Source organism: Capricornis sumatraensis, chromosome 20 (assembly GCF_032405125.1).
Source record: "Capricornis sumatraensis isolate serow.1 chromosome 20, serow.2, whole genome shotgun sequence".
NCBI classification, from domain to species: Eukaryota; Metazoa; Chordata; class Mammalia; order Artiodactyla; family Bovidae; genus Capricornis; species Capricornis sumatraensis.
The window spans coordinates 8,750,092-8,769,379 of NC_091088.1; the positions used below are offsets into that span (position 1 = coordinate 8,750,092).

The 19,288-nt window shown below is 42.1% G+C and overlaps 2 protein-coding genes across 2 annotated transcripts; one reads left to right on the forward strand and one right to left on the reverse strand.

Annotated features, from left to right (window-relative positions):
- Positions 1 to 112: 112 nt before the first annotated feature.
- Positions 113 to 7,064, forward strand: TERF2IP (TERF2 interacting protein). Its single transcript, XM_068992689.1, has 3 exons — positions 113 to 858; positions 4,456 to 4,580; positions 5,848 to 7,064. Exons 1-3 carry the CDS (start codon positions 171 to 173, stop codon positions 6,241 to 6,243), a joined length of 1,209 nt encoding a protein of 402 aa, XP_068848790.1. The 5' UTR covers positions 113 to 170; the 3' UTR covers positions 6,244 to 7,064.
- Positions 7,065 to 13,490: 6,426 nt separating this feature from the next.
- DUXB (double homeobox B) lies at positions 13,491 to 14,072 on the reverse strand. The gene is given in 4 exon segments (XM_068992224.1): positions 13,491 to 13,539; positions 13,541 to 13,614; positions 13,617 to 13,724; positions 13,992 to 14,072. Coding segments are annotated over 4 exon segments (312 nt in total).
- Between the last annotated feature and the right edge of the window lie 5,216 nt (positions 14,073 to 19,288).

Here is a 19,288-nt window from a genome sequence, read left to right on the forward strand (position 1 = left end):
CCCCGCCTCTTCCGGGGAAAGGGGGCGGGGCACTGTTCGCGCGCAGCTAATGCGCAGGCGCACTACGGGCCTGGCGCCGGCGTCCCCAGGATCTTTATCTGAATCCCTGCAGCTCCTTGTTCGTCGGGCGCTCGCAGGGGGCCAGCCTTTTCGGGTTCCCAGGGAGAACCATGGCGGAGGCGATGGATTTGGGCAAAGACCCCAATGGACCCACTCACTCCTCGACTCTGTTCGTGAGGGAGGATGGCAGCTCCATGTCCTTCTACGTGCGTCCCAGCCCGGCAAAGCGCCGGCTCTCGACGCTCATCCTGCACGGCGGCGGCACTCTGTGTCGCGTTCAGGAGCCCGGGGCCGTTCTGTTGGCCCAGCCCGGGGAGGCGGCGGCCGAGGCCTCGGGCGACTTCATCTCCACGCAGTACATTCTGGACTGCGTGGAGCGCAACGAGAAGCTCGAGCTGGAGGCCTACCGTCTGGGCCCGGCTCCGGCGGCCGACCAGGCCCCAGAGACGAAGCCCGGGGTCCAGGCCCGGGGCGCCGCCGCCGCCGCCGCCGCGGCGGAGCCTGAGCCGCAGTCGCCGGCGGGGCGGATGGTCTTCACGGACGCGGACGACGTGGCCATCTTAACCTACGTGAAGGAACATGCCCGCTCGGCCAGCTCCGTCACCGGTAACGCCTTGTGGAAAGCGATGGAGAAGAGCTCGCTCACCCAGCACTCCTGGCAGTCCATGAAGGACCGCTACCTGAAGCGCCTGCGGGGCCAGGAGCACAAGTACCTGCTGGGGGAGGCCCCCGTGAGCCCCTCCTCGCAGAAACTCAAGAGGAAGGCTGAGCAAGACCCGGAGGCTGCTGATAGCGGGGGTGAGGTCTGCGGTCGCCGACGCGCGGGTGCTCCGCTGTCACCGGTGTGCTCTGGGGGCGGGGGCGTCTCCCCTTCCGCGGGGAGTCCATGTGGGCGTCTTAGGGGCATCGCCCAGCCCCTCTCCTTAACCCCCTTTGCCGTCCGGCTAAAGTTTGCATCATTTTGTAATCTGTCTTTAAACATTCGGGTAAAGTTAGCATCATTTTGAAATCTCTCTTTAACACGACATGGCCCGAGATGCAAAAGAGGCAGAAAGAGTCTGGAAAATTCTTCCCCTTCTCCTTTCTTTTCCCACCAGCTATCCAGTTTTTTTCCCCCAGACACAACCTGTATCTTGGGTATCTTTTCAGAGATATTTCACAGACTCGTTTTAAACAGTGTTTCTCATGGCTTTAGGTAGATTCGGTATAAGCCAGTTTTAAAGCCATGCTGCTGCTGGTAAGTCACTTCAGCCGTGTCCGACTGTGCGACCCCATAGACGGCAGCCCACCAGGCTCCCCCATCCCTGGGATTCTCCAGGAAGAACACTGGAGTGGGTTGACATTTCCTTCTCCGATGCATCAAAGTGAAAAGTGAAAGTGAATTCGCTCAGTCGTGTCCGACCCTTAGCGACCCCATGGACTGCAGCCCACCAGGCTCCTCCGTCCATGGGATTTTCCAGGCAAGAGTACTGGAGTGGGGTGCCATTGCCTTCTAGTCCATTTTATTTTCATGTCTTGGCTTAAATGAATGCATATTCATAGAAGGTTCTATTGGGAGCCGCTTCCTAGTTTCGCTCGGGTGAGGTGAGTTTCTAACGCAGTTGGACTGAGTATTGGTTTTCCGACGTGGTTAGGACACAGGGCATAGCTGTTGAGAATCTTCTCTTCTGCATAATCGATATTGAGCTTAAACTGTCTGACACTTTCGTTTAGAGTTACGCTTGCTCCACTTATCGTCTCTTTCCTTGTGTGACTATTCTGCATAACAGTTGAAGTCTGGGGAGGTAAAATCTATTTTCTCCTGTTCAGTATGCTTATTAGGAGTTTTGTTTTTGGTAAAGTGATACTTGAGATTCATCCAACAAGTATTTGAGCGCCAGGCCCTTACCTGCTGGGTGGTAACAGTATATAAAACTCCCTGTAGTCATGGAGCTTAAAATGCTAGCTAGGTAGCGATGAGTGCTGTCAGTTCAGTTGAGTCGCTGAGCCGTGTCCCACTCTGCATGAACTGCAACAGGCCAGGCTTCCCTGTCCATTACCAACTCCAGTGCTGTAGAAAAAAATAAAAAGGGTGAGGACCGGAGAAGAGGTTGTTTTCTACAGGGTAAGAGGGGAAGTTCGCTGTCATAAGCTCATACTTGAGCAGAGATCAAAGGAAGTGAAGGAACTAAACAGGTGGTTATTTGATGAAGAATGTTCCAGGTTTTGGGGGTATTAAGTGCAGAGATCAGTGTGACTGGGATGGAGTAAGGAAGAGGGAGAATTCTTGGAGAGAGGAAAGGGCTATGTGTATGGGTGAAGGAGAGCATATATATATATATATTTATATATAAATCAGTGACATAGAGATGACTGGTAGACCAGTCGGAACTTGGGATGAAATTAACTGGACTCATCCTATGCAGTGTTTTCATGTTCAGATATTTAAATATAAAAATTAAGATCCGAAAAGGACTAGGAAAGAATGTGGATGAATAGCCTTTTTAATAGCTGTGTGTTGTTATTTCTGAAGCCAGGAAGATGAAGAAAAAAACTTATATATTTGATTACTTAAAATTTGAAGCTTTTCGTGATAAAGTCAGAGGGCAGATTGGAAAAATATACCCAATACCTTGCAACAAAGCAAGTTTCCTTAGTGTTTCCCTTTGAGGGCTTGCTGAAGTTAGTAAGTAAAAGAGAAACTAGTAGAAAAATGAGCAAAGGAAATGAAACAGGAAGTTTTCAGAAGAGGGAATAAATAAATGGCTAATACATGCAGAAATGTTATTAAAAAATAAAAGTAAATTAGACCCTGATCAGTGGACCGGTACAAGCCATACCTGGGCTTCTGACCCATGGAAACGGAAATAGTGTGTGGGGTTGTGTTTTTTAGAAAAGTAGATCAGAGCAAGGCAATGTCATATTTTATCTGTTAATTATTTCAGCATATATCTCTAAAATATAAGGCTTCTTTTAAAAAATTTATATAAAATAAAATTGACTTATTTTGATGTACAGTTAGGTATTTAATTTTTTTATGGTGGTAAAATATATATTAGATAAAACTTATCATTTTAGCAGTTTTTAAGTGCTCTGTTCAGTAGCACTAAGTATGTTGTGATGCAATCGTCACCACCATCCATCTCTAGAATGTTTTCATCTTCCCAAACTGAAATTCATACCCTGTAAACACCAGCCCCCCATTCCTGCCTCCCCCTGGCAATCACCATTCTACTTTCTGTCTTTATAAATTTGATCTCTCTAGGTACCTCATGTAAGTGCAGTCATAATGTATTTGTCCTTTTGTGTCTGGCTTATTTCATTTAATATAAGTGAAAGGCTTATTTTCAAGGCTTATCCATGTTGTAGCATGTGTGAGAGTTTTGTTCTTTTTAAGGTTGGATAATGTTCCACTTTACAACCACATTTTGTATATCCATTCATCCATTGATAGACACTTAAGTTGCTTCCACATCGTGGCTGTTGTGAATAATGCTGCTATGGTATGGGTGTACTAATACCTGTTTAAGACCATGCTTTCATTTCATTTATTTATTTTTTTATATTTTCAAAAGTGGAATAGGTGGATCATATGGTAATTATATGTTTAATATTTTGAGGAATTGCCATACAAGTTTTCCAGTTAGGTGTTTTAATACATGTATAGATTTGTGTAACCATCACCATAATCAGAATTCAGAAACAGCTTCGTTGCAAAACTCCCTCGAGTTCCCCCTCCACAGTCAGTTTTTGTTAAGTGGAAAACAGCAGAGTTAAATCCGCAGAGAACAGAGTAAAAGGAGAACAGGAAGGTGTTTAGCTTTATGAGGCTCTTCTTTCTGTAGATGGTATGTAGTGGATTGTGCTAGACCCCTCAGATCCATCTTCAGCTGGGCAGGGTTCTGTCATTTTATGCTATCGTCCAGTGACTAATCTGTGTGGTGTTATTGACCCCTTTTCCCCAATATGGTCAACTCTGAAGGGCCTTCCCAGCTCCATACTTCTCCATGGTTTCAGTTGAGGCCTTGTTGGAGCTCTTTCACAGCTCAACTTCTCTCTCTGCCCGCTAAGCACTCCCTGATCAACACGTGACACGTTAATCTCCATCTCAGAATCTGATTCCCAGAAAACCCAGTTTATGGCAGTTTTGTTTTTTTTTTGCAAAATCTATATAAGTACAAAACAAAACAATGAATTAAGCTTGAAGAGTATTTTTTATTTTATACATGAGAACTTAGTAAAGTTATCATTATTTTTATTGTATAACTTTTCAGTAGCAAGCTGAAAAATTAGAAATTACTGAACATGCATGTCTAATGTTTTTCTCACCCTCTGATCAAAAACTGTTAGGGAAAAAAGTTCAGCCTAACTTGTGGCCCAGAGCTAATTCTAATCTAGTGCTGTTCTCTTTAACAGAACCACAGAATAAGAGAACTCCAGACTTGCCTGAAGAAGAATTTGAAAAAGAAGAGATGAAGGAGAATGAAGCAGCAGTCAAAAAGATGCTTGTAGAAGCTTCCCGAGAATTTGAGGAGATTGTGGTATGTTGATTAGAAATCATTTTTTCCCTACGTCTGTTCTCCTCCTTTGAAAGTGGTCATCCCATCTGTCCTTTTTATACACCTGAGGCCCATAAAAGTAAGAGAGTTCAAGATGGAGGAGGAAGATGGAAAGTGGGACCGACCCAAGTTCCAGGTATGTAGCTTTAAGAGTTTGGTAGGAGGCTTGAAGGAGAGGGAGAAAGGCGAGAATGATTTTTCAGCAGTACAAAGCATCTCACTTTGAGTACTTTTATCTATAAGGTTTTCTAAGTTAAGACTGTGGATTTATCTTTTTAAAATACTTTGTGCTTCTCAGGTAAAAGTAATTTTTTAAGGAGGTTAATTTTTTTATTAAGCAATTTTAGCTCTTTATATACTTAGAGCTTTTTTAGCTCTGCATATTCAGTTAATTTCTGATACTTTGTTGGAATCCCATATTTAATCACAGTAATAGGGGAAGGCAACCATAAAATAATTTTAAAAAAATCCAAATTATATGTGCATATTTCTCTTAGAAAAAGAATCTTGTTAATTAACTTTTCTTACTAACACCAAGAAAAATGGTTAGGTCTTAGTCTAAATCACGAAATAGTTTAAAATTCATTTAGTTTAAAGTTGGTTCATTTTTCACAAGCTTTCAGGTACTTCAACAACTCTCAAACATGGCCTACATGGGTCTTTTCTCACATAACATTCTTTGTAATGTGCCTAAATGTAGTGGAGCGTGGAGGCCCTAATATATTCACACAGCAGTGTTTTTTGAGTGCTTATTATGTGAAAGCATTGGTAAGCACTGAGGATGTAGTGACAAGCAAAATACAATTCCTGACCTTATGGAGCTTACAACCTGAGAGGGAAGTCAAATTTTTAATAGATAATCTAATGCATACATGTATACTCATATATATGTGCCTATATATGCATATATTTTTCACATTCAGTGTAGCTTCTAATGTTCTTTGGAATACCATGATTATACATACACGTATTTATATGTTTACACATGCTCACATCGACACATATATACCCTATACTCACATTCCTGGTTACGCTAAGGCGCATATATATATGTGTGTGTATGTATATATACACACATGCATGTGTACACACATCTAGCGTGACTAAATGCAAGAAGGAACATAACACATTAGAGGAGCTGAAGGAAGGAATGAAAGGGAGAGGAGGTGGTAGTTGGGAGAGACCAGATATTTTAAGAGTAAGTGTGACTTTGTTGTTATGAACTGGTTCTATTCTTCACTTTGTCTAGGTGGACGAGAGTCCTGATTTTGAAATACACATAACAATGTGTGATGATGATCCACCCACGCCTGAGGAAGACTCAGAAACACAGCCTGATGAGGAAGAAGAAGAAGAAAAAGTCTCTGCACCAGAGGTGGGAGCTGCCATTAAGATCATCCGGCAGTTGATGGAAAAGTTTAACTTGGATCTATCAACAGTTACACAGGCCTTCCTAAAAAATAGTGGTGAGCTGGAGGCTACTTCCTCCTTTTTAGAGTCTGGTCAGAGGGCTGATGGGTATCCCATTTGGTCCCGACAGGATGACTTAGATTTGCAAAAAGATGATGAGGCTACTCGAGATGCATTGGTCAAAAAATTTGGTGCTCAGAATGTAGCTCGGAGGATTGAATTCCGAAAGAAATAATTGGCAAGATAATGGAAAAAAAAGTTGGGCAGATAAGACATTAAATTTTTTTGTGTGACCATTGGACTTCAGAAATTTTTGCATTGGAACCGACACTAATCTTTTGACCAATTTTGTTGCACTGTGAGTACTAGATCTTGTACCCAAGCAGAGTTGTGTTCAGTTCAGTCGCTCAGTTGTGTCCGACTCCTTGCAACCCCATGGACTGCAGCACGCCATGCAGAGTTGTGTAAGAGGATGGAAATAAAAGAAATGGGATATGTTTCGAGCTCTTCCTGGCAGTATCAGTGTATTTATGAAAGGAAAATCGAGAAAGGAGAGATTGGTTTACATAGTAGTGATCGTTTTCTGGAGTGGAATCCCTGCTATATTGGTGATAGGAGCTAGTCATGAAGTCAAAGAAGGAAAATTAGATGGGCCTTGTGAGACCGTGAATAAAGAGCCTCCTGTCTTTTGGCAGAAGCTCCTCTAGATTGTGATAGATTCCAAATCAAGAATCTAGAAATACAGAAAAATTTAATTACAAGGCCTTGAACATGGACTGTCCCAAACTCTTGTATCCCTCAGTGAGCTCTGATTTCTGGGCTGCTTTGAAAAGCCCGTGTTTCTTTTGCCAGCTTAATATTTGGGAACCCTGTTCCTTGGCTGTTCTTTTCTTCGAGTCTGTGTCAGTGAAGTCTCTAGCATGTGTTTCTTTACCTATCATACAGTTTTGTTTCAGACACACACTACAAGAGAGTCTCAAGAAAAGTCTTACTTGTTCACTAGTAATGTGTTTTTATTTACTGAAGATCGTTTTGTGCTAAGAATTGTGTTAGATTTAAAAATAAGAGGATTAGTTCCTCTTTGTTGTGTTGATTCCATTGTTGAAAATAAATAGAACTTTGTATTTGAGTCTCCACAAAGTGTTTTCTTTGGTTGTATTCATAAAACCTTTTAGGTATAAAAGCTATAAAGGAACTGACATTTTTGAGTCTTAGTAATTAGAACCAATAAGAGGTTCCATTTAGAACTGATAGGCCATTAGAAAGAAGGTATTTCTTCTGAATGGAGCAAAGAGAAGATCTGTGTCAAGGACTGTGAAAGATGGCATGAGCAGGTGAACTGCTGAGAGCCAAAGGGGAGAGAAGTCAATGAGGAACTATCCGTTGTACAACAGAAGATGTCAGTACCTGTCCCAGATGCCTGAGCGCTCACCAGTCCAGCACATGCCAACAGCAGGAGTCTTCCTGCCAGCACCTGTCGGAGGCTCTCTCTTTGTGTGAAGTGCTGTGGAGTTAATGCCCCTGAAAGCAGCTTTTACCCAGTGGTGAATGTGAATCAGAGCATGCATACTCAGCTTCCTTGCTGACCAGAGAGATGACAACTGAATATTTGAGTTACTCCTTGGATGGGATGGTGGTCTCCATGCCATCTGTTGGAGGCCGCCAGTAGAAGAAAGCATAGTTGCTCACAGTGGGATGACTGCACCTTCATAGGCCTCCTGCTCTTACTTTACATCCCCGCTTCTCTCCTAGTGCATCTGGAATCATCAGTTGCACTCACACTCTTTTCTTCTGGAAAGAGTCTGCTTCTTGCAGAACCTGGCCTAAATCAAAGCATTTAACCTTTTCCTCCTCCTCCGCTTATTGGAATGGTACAACATAAGTGCAAGGATTTCCCTGGTGGTCCAGTGGCTAGGGCTCTGCACTGTCAATGCGTGCTGCAACTAAGAGTTTGCATGCCATAGCTAAACTAAATGACAAAACCCACGAAAAAGCTAAAAGATTTCACATTGCAACAAAGATCAAAGATCCTGCATGCTGCAACTAAGACGTGGGTACAGCCAAATAAGTAAGTGCGTGTGAAGTGAAAGTCACTCAGTTTTGTCTGACTCTTTGCGACCACACAGACTATCCATGGAATTCTCCAGGCCAGAATATTGGAGTGGGTAGTGTTTCCTTTCTCCAGGGGATCTTTCCAACCCAGGGATTGAATCCAGGTCACCCGCATTGTAGGCGGATTCTTTACCAGCTGAGCCACAAGGGAAGCCCAAATAAGTGCATAAATAAATATAAAAAAAAAAAAAAAAAGTACACCCATTTGCTCACTATAGCAGTGACTTTTTTGGGGCCACATTTTGTGGCAGGCAGGATCTTAGTCTTAGTTTCCCTACTAGGGAACCCTAGCCCCCTACAGTGGAAACATGAGTCTTAACCATTGGGTCACCAGGGAAGACGCTATGGTAGTGATTCTTAAATGGGGCTTGGGAGGGGTTGGTGGTGGATGTTTGTTTAAAATGTGTTTTTCTATTGTGATGTGACACTAGGGTGGTTGAAAATCATTGCTTTAGATGTGAAATGGACATGTCATCCACCATGTCTGTACCTTAGTAGTTACTACAGCCTATTGGCTTTACAGAGCTAGAGATCCCAGTTTTGTCAGTCATGTGCAAAAGGGTCTGATTTATTATACCCGTACTGCCAGAAGACATGTTTAAGCCAAAACACACGCCAGCTTCTAGTGCTCATTATAAACCAGTAATTTTCTAATACCTGGTTTTGTAATTTCTCAGATCATTTCATCTCTTGGGCTGGTATATATGTGGGGAAACAAATTATCAGAAGTATTTTTGGGAGCACAAAACTAAGCAAGGAAAATGAGTTGGATTTTAATAGTTAATGGCATTGAACTATACCTGTATCTGTTCCAAAGACCAGCTGTTTTAAATCTTAATACTGAGATACTTTTGCCTTAAGCTGCTAGATTCTTATTCTTTTTCTTTCCTCGACTTCATAAGTTTGGCTTTGCTTTCTGCTTGTGTTCTGGGAGACTTTATTTCTTAACTCATTTAATTAAGCTCTTGAGTTCTGGGCCTTTCTCATTATTCCCCCCTGGCTTTCTCTTATTCCAGCTTTTGAGGTTCCTTATTCCAGCCTTAAGTAACCTCCACAGCTTCCATAGTGGCAGAAACATTCTGTCTTCTCTTTCTCTGCAGCAGTGAAGAAATATTCCTGGTATTGTTTTCCTCTGTCCCTATTCCATGTAAGTGGTTGCAGCTTTAAAAGTTTGTGCTGCTGTTTGCTTTATTCTCATCCTCTCTTGCTTTTGGACTAATGCTGTTTGCTGAAGTCATAACCCCACCTGGCTTATCAAAAGCCAGGTGTTTATTACATGTAACAGAAAACCTAACTCTAAAGAACTTCAGCAAGTAAGGGAATTTATATTTTGTATATATAACAAGTCTTGAGTTAGGGGGCTTTAAGGTTCTAGTTTTCTGCCCTGCCATCCTTAGCTTGTCCTGTCAGCCACTCCCCTTGTGGTTGAAAGGTGGCTGCTACTGCTCCCAACAGCCGAAGAGGGAGGGTTTCCTCCAAGAGTCTCTTTCATTGTGGGCAGCCTTTCTCAGAAGCCCCTCGGTCCAAAGGTTTTCAGCCCAGAGGGGTCTGAGATCTAAGGGCCCAGCTTCTTGGGACCCAAGGAGCCTCTTGGAAGAGAGCAGATGCCTTTTACTGGAGGCACTGCTGGGACGGGGCGATCAGATACTCTAGTCCTGGGCACCCAGCAAGGTCCACTGGACTTGCCACCTGCAAGGTTCAAAACCCTGCAGACTCCATGTTCTCAACCCTGTTTTCAGGCTGTGGAGGCCTCGACCATGATGACTTTTAACCCCTCCACTGGTTGAGCTCAGCCCACATCCATAGATCACCTCAATCAAATAGGATGTCTGGTCATCCAGTTCATGAAAGGCACATCAGACTTGAGATTCTGAACTGGTCAGCCTGACTCCCGTGGTCAGACACTGTTCCCTACATGTTTCTCTAGGGACTTAACCTCACTGCTTGCTTCAGAAGAGAAAATTTACTTTTTTCTCTCTCTAGAGAAAGTCATCCTGTGTCCATCCAGAGGCTATAGATAGATGTGTAGATACAGAGAGAGAAATAGAGGATAGAGGGGAGCTATAGAGGCTGTGTAGGTGAACAATAGATATGTATTTACACTCATCTAGAGCCAGACACCCTGGAATGTGAAGTCAAGTGGGCCTTAGAAAGCATCACTACAAACAAAGCTAGTGGAGGTGATGGAATTCCAGTTGAGCTGTTTCAAATCCTGAAAGATGATGCTGTGAAAGTGCTGCACTCAATATGCCAGCAAGTTTGGAAAACTCAGCAGTGGCCACAGGACTGGAAAAGGTCAGTTTTCATTCCAATTCCAAAGAAAGGCAATGCCAAAGAATACTCAAACTACCGCACAATTGCACTCATCTCACACGCTAGTAAAGTCATGCTCAAAATTCTCCAAGCCAGACTTCAGCAATACGTGAACCGTGAACTCCCTGATGTTCAAGCTGGTTTTAGAAAAGGCAGAGGAACCAGAGATCAAATTGGCAACATCCGCTGGATCATGGAAAAAGCAAGAGAGTTCCAGAAAAACATCTATTTCTGCTATATTGACTATGCCAAAGCCTTTGACTGTGTGGATCACAATCAACTGTGGAGAATTCTGAAAGAGATGGGAATCCCAGACCACCTAACCTGCCTCTTGAGAAATCTGTATGCAGGTCAGGAAGCAACAGTTAGAACTGGACATGGAACAACAGACTGGTTCCAAATAGGAAAAGGAGTACGTCCAGGCTGTATATTGTCACCCTGCTTATTTAACTTCTATGCAGAGTACATCATGAGAAACGCTGGGCTGGAAGAAACACAAGCTGGAATCAAGATTGCCAGGAGAAATATCAATAACCTCAGATATGCAGATGATACCATCCGTATGGCAGAAAGTGAAGAGGAGCTAAAAAGCCTCTTGATGAAAGTGAAAAAGTTGGCTAAAGCTCAACATTCAGAAAATGAAGATCATGGCATCTGGTCCCATCAGTTCATGGGAAATAGATGGGGAAACAGTAGAAACAGTGTCAGACTTTATTTTGGTGGGGCTTCAAAATCACTGCAGATGGTGACTGCAGCCATGAAATTAAAAGACGCTTACTTCTTGGAAGAAAAGTTATGACCAACCTAGATAGCATATTCAAAAGCAGAGACATTACTTTGCCGACTAGGGCCTGTCTAGTCAAGGCTGTGGTTTTTCCAGTGGTCATGTATGGATGTGAGAGTTGGACTGTGAAGGAGGCTGAGCGCCGAAGAATTGATGCGTTTGAACTGTGGTGTTGGAGGAGACTCTTGAGGGTCCCTTGGACTGCAAGGAGATCTACCCAGTCCATTCTGAAGGAGATCAGCCCTGGGATTTCTTTGTAAGGAATGATGCTGAAGCTGAAACTCCAGTACTTTGGTCACCTCATGCGAAGAGTTGACTCATTGGAAAAGACTCTGGTGCTGGGAGAGATTGGGGGCAGGAGGAGAAGGGGACGACCGAGGATGAGATGGCTGGATGGCATCACGGACTTGATGGACGTGAGTCTGAGTGAACTCTGGAAGATGGTGATGGACAGGGAGGCCTGGCGTGCTGCGATTCATGGGGTCGCAAAGAGTCGGACACGACTGAGCGACTGAACTGAACTGAAGAGCAGTACCTATAAACGTGGAGATACAGATGTTCATGTAAGTGAAGAGGATTACAGATACAAATGTATAGTCTTCCCTTCTCAAGTCATCAGACTTGTTTTCATAAGTTGAAGAACTGTCTACATATGGTTGAAGTACAGGAAAGATACTGGGAGCTCTCAGCTTTGGCTGCATGAGAATCATCTGGTGGAACAATCTAAAAATCAAACTGGGCATGGTATCAACACTGTCAAATAATTATATCAGATTTTTTGGGTAGATTTGTGCCACAAATACCTGTACATATGCATGTGAGTTTTAATTCCTTAAGTGGTTAATGAAGATACAGCTTATATTAGGAAAAATTACTTGTGCTGAGTGTAATTTGGCCATAAATCTTGGTGCTGGAATATTCTGGCACTTGTGCTTCAGTATGAACACCTAGAGAACTCTTGCATGTAGCACACCCAAATACCAGAAGGATGTCCACCTCACAACTATTATTTGTGCAAAACTGGTATCTGTAAAACTAGATGTATATGTATTGATCTTTCAATACCTTCATATGGAAAGTAAAGCAGATATGACAAAACAGAAAACAGATTGATGAAATAAAGAAGTAATTTTTTTTGAAGTAATACTTTTTAAAGACATTTTTATTACCAAGGTAGACCCACATATACCAAAATCTATTTTTAGAAGTTACCTTTTCAAAAGAAGGGAGAAGATGGACAGTGAGAATGGTTTACCAAGTTTTGATAAACATACAAAGTTTATCTGAGGAAAAATTTTATGGACATATATAATCATATATGCAAATGTATTAAAAACCCTAAAAAGTGGAAGTATTAACATCATTAGATTATGTTTGGTGATGATACGGTGTTGCTGTTACAAATTCTTACAATTTTTTGTATGTTTTAAATAAAAATACACTTCTGAGTGAAGACTACTCAGTATTGAAGGATTTGTCCTAATCCATTTAATCGTTCCTTTAATGATGGATACTGAAGTAGTGTCTGGTTCCTAATTTAAACCCTTGGAGCTTTGGGGAAAAGTTCAGTTTTATGAACTCCATCAGGAAGTACAGCATCCCTTCATTTTTTACATAACAGATTTCAAGTTTGCCTTCCCATGTTGCCAGGAAGGAGAAAAGTTCTGATGTCCCTCAGAGACCTGTTCTCGCCTGAGTTAGGCTACCCTTTGTGGATTTTCCAGGTGGTAGAGGACGTGGTCATCACAGAGGTCATACTTGTCAGTAAAATTTTTCCACAAGAATTCAGCAGATGTGTCCTATGGTGCTTCCAGCAGCAGAGTGGAGCTTGGAAAGAATCCTTAGTGGAGTACAGAAGATAACCACTGCCCACAAGATAACCTCCATTTGGGTTTCCACTTGGTTTTTCCTTTCCTCGCTTTAACCTTGTCCCTGGCAGGATGGCTTCCATGATCACTGTTCTTTAAATTCTGATCTGCATCAAAAGAAAGGAGGCCTGGATCAGACTCAGAATGCCATCTTCCTCCAGAAGCTCAGGCCCTGGTGAACTTTGCAATGTGTTCAGAAGAGCCTGAAATCTTACTCCCTGAGGCACAGCTGGAGTCCTTGGAGGGTCCTCTTCCTGTGAATGAGGATTCAAAAAATTTGTATCTTTTGCTGACAATTTGTGGATGGCAGGAGTTGACCTAAAGTCTTCTTGAGGTTTCTGTATATTGCTGGTGAGACTGGGTGAGGATATGAGATGATTCTCGAGCTCGCGTGTGCTGTGGCCATCAGCCTGTTTCGATGGTTCCCTTTTGAGGATTCCACTCTACAGTCAGCCTGGCAGCACTCATCCCACCGCTGCAGAATGAAAGATATGTCCACCTGGCCCAGATCCTGTGGCGGTTGTTTTTTTGTGTGTGCTCAGGTTGAGGCTGAGAATAGTCTTCCAACTGTAGCATTCCCATATCAGTCTGTTCTTGGTGGTCCTGGTGTTCTTCTTGGTATTGAGACCAGAAAGGATCCTAAGTATCTGGGTCACCTCCCATAGTCAGTGGTACAGGCACATCATTCCCAGATGTTAGCGTGGAGAGAGTTCTCCCTGCACAGCTTCACAGGCTGCATGATGACACTTTGACCTTGGATCACACTAGGGACATGTAGGAAGGGAGAAAAATGGGTAGAAATGATTGGTTCCTGCTGAAAGAACTGGAGGAAGGAAGATGATGAGATTGGCCTGGGAGAGGCCACAGGTCAATTTCAGGCTGCTGAACTGTCGGACTGGGTCTCACATTTGGGCCATCTAGTAAGGAATCCACAGACTCGCTTCTCCTCTGCCCAGTGTACAGAGATCTTGAGTCCTGAAACCACATCTCTGTGAGAAAAACAGAGATGTGGACATCATAAGGCAAGAAATAAGGCCTGTTATGTGTGCGCAAATCTCAGGAGATATGTGTATGAAATTAATTACCCTGGTTCATGTGTTCAGTATGTTTGTATGTGTACATGTATGTATGTGTATATATATACATACAAACATAGATTTAGGTCATAGCACTTTCAGCAGTCAACCTTAGATGAATTGAAACTTGGCTGAAAAGGCATATGCTCTAGGACCACCCTCCGATTACAGCGATGGACCAGGGAGCAGGGTTTCCTGACCAGGCTGACATTTTTTTCCTCTTTATCAGTGTGTGCACAGGAATACATATCTTGTAAACGTGTATAAATCTGAGTAAGGGTTAATAAACATAAGTGTTTTTGAGAGTCATTCTGCTGATAGACCTAAGAACGTGCTTCCTTTTCACAAACATTGAACATATATGAACCACTTTCCCCATAATTTAGGTCGAAGAAGGTACTCATGAGGGTGATTTTGTTCCCCAGTTTGACTGTGCCTGTAGACTTCTGGGGGGGGGGTTGTTAAGAATGGGGAAAGGAGAAGTCTGCAGGATATCTCATTGGTAGAGGCCAGGAACGTTGAAGAACATTATGCCAGGACAGACTGCCCCTCCCAAGAAAGAAATATCTGGCCCAAAATGACAACAGTGCCAAGCTTTAGAGAGCCTAACAGAGTGTTCTCAAAATAGGCATTATCTTTTACATTATCTGTAGTTCTTCTGCTGCTAGTTCTGAATAGATGCATCACTGACAATTTAATTAGAAAATTCTTCCTTTTTCAGGAGTGTGACTTGCAATGCCAGATGTTTACCATCCCATGCTTTTGTCCTTGATTACTGTGATAATCTAGGTTAGGTACAGTTTTCCAGCAACCACTCAGGGGGTAACATCATTTAACAGAAGGGATATTTGCTGCCATAGACATCAAACTTACTTGAATTCTCAATTCCGAATGCCTGTTTGGCTAGTGTTTCCCTGGTGGCAGTATCAAGGTTCCTCTAGAAAGCTTGAACTAGAATGTTTGATTAAGATCTTGGGATGGCTGTCTGGTCTTGTGTGGCTTCTTTTGGTAAGTATTCTAAAAGAGAACTCAGGGACAAAAGGGAGGGTTTTAGGACATTTTTGCATTCAAGCTGGAAACTCAAACTTGAGAAGTTAGTGCTAACCTCTTACTCCCTCTGAATCCCCCTGAGATGACAGAAGAGGAGATTGTTGCCCTGCTCAGAGCAGCAGGACCAAAAAGTCCAAAGACTTGCTTGCTCAGAACCTGTCTGTCCCAGCCACCTATTGTTTACCCTCGGTTACAAAGAACAAGCTGTAATTGGCTCCAAAGCTAAGGATTCTCTGTGGTGAATTTGGGTACAACATGCAGAATTGATTCCTCTCTCAATTGATTCCACTGGTGAACTGCATTTGGACTGGTGGGTTCTCACCTTGAGTATAAGGCCAAGGCTGGTTCTAGCCATGGGTTTAGTCTTCTAAGGAGGAGCTGAACCCCAGTCGTCTATCTTGCTGTGTGGTTTTTGAACCAAATCTGAGTGGGAAAGGAAGACATGAAAGTCACGTAACGCAGTCTATGTTGTTCCAAATATCATTGCAGTTAAACAAAACTAGTTGATCAGTTGCTCTTGGGATAATATCCCTAAGAGAAAATGCATTATCCTGGGAATGATGCTATTATTAGCATAAAATTCAGGACAGTACACAATCTGCTCTCAACTCAAATTAGCCTTTCTTGTATGGTCATCCTCAGGGTATCCAAAGTAAATTTCACAGGTTTAAGAAACACTGTTAATTCTCTCAAAGGAAATCAATCTCTCCCTCATGTCGCATCAACTCTTCATTGGAAATGCCATTTGATAATACATAATATATACGGAATATATCTTAGAAAAGGATTTCTTTATGTAAGACAGTGGAATTAGCCACAGTCACGAGCAGGGCTAACTCATCCACACTTCCTCTTACTTACTTCGTCTTCATCATATAATCTTGCTTTAAAATTATCGCTAATACAGTATTTTGTTTCCTCATTACTGGAGTCAGCATTGCAATGTATGTTCCGATAATTTCTGAGTGTTTTATTTTGATAATTTGATAATTCATGGTAAGAGTAGAGTGTAACTGATAACCAATATTTATGAATCACTCATATCCCAGGCATTGTTCTAAAAGGTTATATCTCTTCTTTAATTAATCAAAATATTTTCCAGTAAGCCTTAAGCCCAAGTGGAAACTGGAAACTAATGAGTAAGTTACTGAACACAGTGGCTGAAACAAGCTCATCCTCTGTTGTTTCCCGGACCTGCCTTTCTCCACCTCAGTTCAGACGGGCCTAGTACCTCTCGTGCGGCCAGTCGCTAGACGTCTTGAAAGTGAAAGTCTCTCAGTCGTGTCCAATCTGCAATTCCATGGACTGTAGCCTACCAGGCTCCTCTCCACGGAATTCCCCAGGCAAGAATACCGGAGTGGGGAGCTATGTCCTTCTCCAGAGGATCTCCCCGATCCGGGAATCAGATGTGGGTCTCCTGCGTTGACGGCAGATTCTTTACTGTCTGAGCCACCAAGGAAGCTTCAGATATTCCCCCAAAGTGCACTTTTTTACTGGGATTTGAGGAAACTGTTTCCTGTTCCTAAAACAAATACATTAAGAAAAGAGGAAATTTTCTTCTTCCTAGTGTCCCCTCAGACTGATGCCCTTATAGCCCTTACATATAGTGGTTTATTGGAAACTATTTTTGATAAAAAAATCATTCTTCTCCTCTAAAAGCATCTTTCCCCCCCTGCTTCCCCCAAAGCATCTTTTTTATTGACATTTATTGGTTTCAATACTGTTTCAGTTGGTGTTCTTGTATTATTTATAGCTCTTCGCTGACTGAAGAAATCCAACTTTATTTTTACATCAGTAGTTTATTCAAAATGATACAATATGGAATTTTATTTCATATACTTCTGTATGTAAGTTACATTTCTAATATTAGTGGGGAAAAAAATACTAGCCTGAGAATTGGGAATTTACATGTGTGTTTATCCCACAGTTTTCCTCACATATTAATCATTATTCTGCAGTGTATATTCCAGTGATACCATATCATTAATGATGCCATATCATTAACACAGTGATCCGATTTCCTATATTCTCTAAATCTCAAAAGTTGACTTAGGGACTAACCTGGTAGTCCAGTGGTTAAGAATCTCCCTTCCAATGCAGGGAACGTAGGTTCAGTCTCTGGTCAGGGAACTCAGACCCCACATGCCATGGGGCAGCTGAGCCTGTGCCCTGCAGCTAGAGAAGCCTGTGCGCAGCAAGAGGAGCCTGAGCGCGCAGCTGAGACCTGAGGCAGCCAGATTAATTAATTTAAAAAGCCAATTCAGTTATCTTCTATTGGGAGAGATACTCCAGTGTATTCTTTCCTCCAATGGTAAATACGCCCAACCAATTGGTAAAAGAAGTAATAGAGGTTTCTTCCATGGTAAAAGAGGTAACTCTTGTTTTTATTTTGTTTTAAGTATATAACAGGAAAAACCTTCTGGGAAACATACCTGACATAAGAGTAATTGCCTGCCAGTGCTAAGCCTACTTTTTTTCTTTACCTTGAACCAGAATAATGAAATATCTGATACTTACCTGAATTTTAGATTTCTGGAATGCCAGTTTCCTTAGCCAGCTGTTTCCTGGTTGCTTGTTCAGGGTTAAGAGCATTCAAACCATGCTTGGATGCTTTTGACTCTGGTTGTAAATAACCTTGCCTTGCCAGGGTTCTTTTTGTAGACTGTCCGATGAAGAGAAAATGGGGAGAAGTATGAAGGATATGTTTATAGATTAAAACGTGTATGAGCATGTAACTTACGTTTAGTTCAGATTGAAAGTCTGTAGATTCAATGATGATTTTATATTTTTACTTTAAGGCTATGCCTAAAGTCATTCTAAACTGGAGACATGGGGATTCCTTGGTGTTCCAGTGTGAGGACTCTGTCCCCTCCCTGCCAAGGGCTCAGCTTCAATCCCTATTTGGGGAACTAAGATCCTACAAACAGCCTTGCATAGCCAAAAAAAAAAAAAAAAAGACATATAGGTCAGATATATATATATATATGTATATAATACGTAAAAAAAGACAGTCTGTTATCTGAGTTACCAAAGCAAGAAATTACTAGAAATCCACAAAATTATGTGCAAAGAAAATACGAGTTAGGAAAATGACTGGAAATAAGTGAAACAAGTAAAATATGAAAAAGATTAAAGGGATAAATAAAATATACAAAACTTATTTTGTGATAAAATTAATATTTTAAATCATTAGTTATCATTAACATATTAAATCATTGCTACTGCTGCTGCTAAGTCACTTCAGTCGTGTCCGACTCTTTGCGACCCCATAGACGGCAGCCCACGAGGCTCCCCGCCGTCCCTGGGATTCTCCAGGCAAGAACACTGGAGTGGGTTGCCATTTCCTTCTCCAATGCATGGAAGTGAAAAGTGAAAGTGAAGTTGCTCAGTGTGTCCAACTCTTAGCGACCCATGGACTGCAGCCCACCAGGCTCCTCCATGGGATTCTCCAGGCAAGAGTACTGGAGTGGGGTGCCATTGCCTTCTCCAATTAAAGCATTAGGTATAATCATTAATATATTAAATTGTTAGATATAAGCTAAATGTAAAATATTGTATATGCCATATAAATTTTCTCCATTAAAAATGTTAACTTTAAGATTTTTGAAAACCCACTTATGGGACTCAGTGCTGCCTCTTAAATATGGGATTCCATTCTGTTAACTTCAAAGTACCCATCAATCCCCTGACACAGCTTACCACTGCAAAACAACACCTACTTCAGCTATCTATTCCTCTAATCATAATGGTGAATTTACTTTTTATAAACTCTGGAAAATAAAGCATGTGGCATTACCAAAGAAAGGAGCAAAAGACCACTAGTAGTGCTGTTCTGATCCATCTTGGGAAGAGGTATCCGGATTCTGCAGAGACAAGTGGACAACTGAGCAGTTCCCCAAGACACAGGATTTGTAAACACCGAGGACGGCCCACCCATCTCTTAAACACTCTCCTACTTAATCCCTTCATTAAACATCTTTAATACACTTTTCAGAAGAAACTTGAAGTAATTGGATTAAGAGGAAATACAGATTCTACCAGATTCTAATTTTGCATCTATCGTGACGTCTTTCCAAA

Excerpts from the sequence above, each read along its gene's own strand:
- TERF2IP (XM_068992689.1), top strand. The coding sequence starts at position 171 with ATGGCGGAGGCGATGGATTTGGGCAAAGACCCCAATGGACCCACTCAC. Across the intron at positions 859-4,455 it reads GGAGGCTGCTGATAGCGGGG|AACCACAGAATAAGAGAACT; the intron begins GTGAGGTCTGCG and ends TCTCTTTAACAG. Across the intron at positions 4,581-5,847 it reads GAGAATTTGAGGAGATTGTG|GTGGACGAGAGTCCTGATTT; the intron begins GTATGTTGATTA and ends CACTTTGTCTAG.